This window comes from Sinocyclocheilus grahami, unplaced genomic scaffold, assembly GCF_001515645.1.
Source record: "Sinocyclocheilus grahami isolate Dianchi unplaced genomic scaffold, SAMN03320097.WGS_v1.1 scaffold27.1, whole genome shotgun sequence".
Lineage (NCBI taxonomy): Eukaryota > Metazoa > Chordata > Actinopteri > Cypriniformes > Cyprinidae > Sinocyclocheilus > Sinocyclocheilus grahami.
Window position 1 is genome coordinate 1,882,612 of NW_015505206.1, and position 2,423 is coordinate 1,885,034.

At 34.1% G+C, this 2,423-nt stretch overlaps 1 protein-coding gene across 2 annotated transcripts in view; it reads left to right on the top strand.

Moving 5' to 3' along the window:
* Positions 1-2,423, top strand: part of LOC107567795 (mitochondrial Rho GTPase 1-A) — a 22,741-nt gene that overhangs the window by 4,861 nt on the left and 15,457 nt on the right. For both annotated transcript variants that reach the window (XM_016253571.1, XM_016253563.1), the window contains exons 7-10: positions 714-822; positions 1,741-1,842; positions 1,957-2,055; positions 2,218-2,326. In XM_016253571.1, the coding sequence (XP_016109057.1) occupies positions 714-822; positions 1,741-1,842; positions 1,957-2,055; positions 2,218-2,326 (419 nt within the window). The remainder of the gene's footprint in view (positions 1-713; positions 823-1,740; positions 1,843-1,956; positions 2,056-2,217; positions 2,327-2,423) is intronic.

The following is a 2,423-nucleotide window of genomic DNA, read 5'->3' on the forward strand; positions in this document are numbered from 1 at the left end:
ACACTTTTTCACACCACTGTATGTGTGTGTGTGTGTGTGTGTGTGTGTGTGTGTATATATAATATATATATATATATATTAATGTTGTGTGTGTGTGTATATATTATGTGTGTGTGTGTGTATATATATATATATATATATATATATATATTAATGTTGTGTGTGTGTATATATTATGTGTGTATATATATATATATATGTATGTGTGTACATGCATGCATGCATGCATGCATGCATACATACTTTTAACCACACTAAATTATGCGTAATTACATGCAAGTAACCCTAAGCCAACCCCTAATCCTAACCATATAGTAGGTACATGTAGCTAATTAATATTACTCAGTTCCTAAATGTATAATTATACTGTAACAAGGACACCTTAAAATAAAGTGTAACAAAGTAATCTATAATCCATGTATTTACAATGTAGTACTGTAATACTTGTATGCATGTTCTCATATGGTCCTCACTTTGTCCTCTTTTGTTTTTTTTGGTAAAATGCTTTTTTACCTGATTTAATATACAGAAGTGTCTATAAGCAAGCCATTCTTAGGCTGATTTCCAGAGGAAAACTGACGACATTTCTCTCGCTCTCTCTCTCTCTTTTTTTTAATTTTTATTTGATGGCACAATGCAACACAAAAATTTCACATGATTCAAGCATTGTGTCTGAAGCTATTAAATGTTTTAATCCTATTGTCTTGTCACAGAGTACCATTGATCCTGGTGGGGAATAAATCGGACCTGGTGGAGCACAGCAGCATGGAGACCATCCTTCCCATCATGAACCAGTACTCTGAGATTGAGACCTGTGTGGAGGTGAGAAATCTGCACAGTCTGATCTAAATGTAGGTGACGACGTGCTGTATATGCCTCTCAGATCTCCAGTGGCTGTGAGACTGAGTGTGTGCAGAGGGGCAGGAGTGTCATGGAGGAGAGTGACATGTGTCCATCACTCATTCCTGCTTTACTGGAGGCATTGGTTTCAGTCTAAAAGGAAAGACAGAGCTCTCACACTGAGAGTCCAGTGAATGCAAATCAAATCAGTCCTTTATTCCTGTGCACATGAAGCATTACTTGATTTGCATGACTGTATCATGCGCTTTTTTCACCAATAAGAAAACCACACTTTTTTTGTCAGGTATCTTCTGCAGTGATACGGCAAGGTGTCTACCAGTATTTGTTTGATCTCAGATCATTATTATTTTTTTTTTTGTGGGGGAACAAGAAATTATATGTAAAAGAAAACAGTTCAAATCAATATGGGAGGATAATATGTATGAATAAAGTTAATTTAATAAAGTAAAATGCAAATGCAAGTATTTGACTTTGTATGTCAGTTATAAAGCAATTATTTGAATGGCTTTGCAGTGTAAACAAAGTATGTAAATATTTTATTGTGATATATTAGGCATGTTCTTATAGATCATGCGATTGAGTTTTATACACAATATAATGTGGTTCCTTCCCTATTAAAGATCCTTGTCTGATAGCAAAACAATTATTATGTATTGTTTACAGTTTATTTCTACTTAATTAATATTCATTAAGAAATTATGAAACCTTTTTAAATTAAGTGTTCATTATATTAGATGTAGAGGAAAAAATATATAAATAAGAATGCTGTACTAAAAATAAATATATATATATTATTATTTTTTTTATTTTATATATATATATATGGAAGACATAAGCCATGATGTACTTTACTAATATAATGACTTTATTCATTCTTAGTGTTCAGCCAAAAACCTGAAAAATATCTCAGAGTTGTTCTACTACGCCCAGAAGGCTGTTCTGCACCCGACAGGACCGCTGTACTCTCCAGAAGACAAAGAGGTAAATATTACTTCAGTTGGACTGCTGGATCTGTTAATATGACCACTTTCTATTATAAAGAAGAGCATCAAAATATTCAAATAAGTAATGTGTTCCATTCTGTTTATTCTCCAGATGAAGCCTTCGTGCATCAAAGCACTTACTCGCATTTTCAAAATATCAGACCTGGACAATGATGGCATTCTAAATGATAATGAGCTTAATTTCTTCCAGGTGAGAGCAGTTTTCTTCAGCACCCTGTGCTCAAATTGCTGTGGCATTTTAATACTTCCTCAAATAAATGACAGGAGAGGTTGTTTACACAAACTGCACCTTAATGAGAGTGTCATATTTCCTCAAGCAACTTTGTTGATGATTGTTGATTTTGCCTTGCAGAGAACTTGTTTTAACATACCCCTGGCACCTCAAGCCCTGGAGGACGTGAAGAATGTTGTGCGGAAAAATATGTCAGATGGCGTAAAAGACAATGGCCTCACACTGAAGGGTGAGTTGAGTAAAAAGACAAACGTCAGTGGCTTTTTATATCACAGTTATACAGTGATATTTGGCTTCCCATTGCCATCAGATTGTTTAAAAAAAAA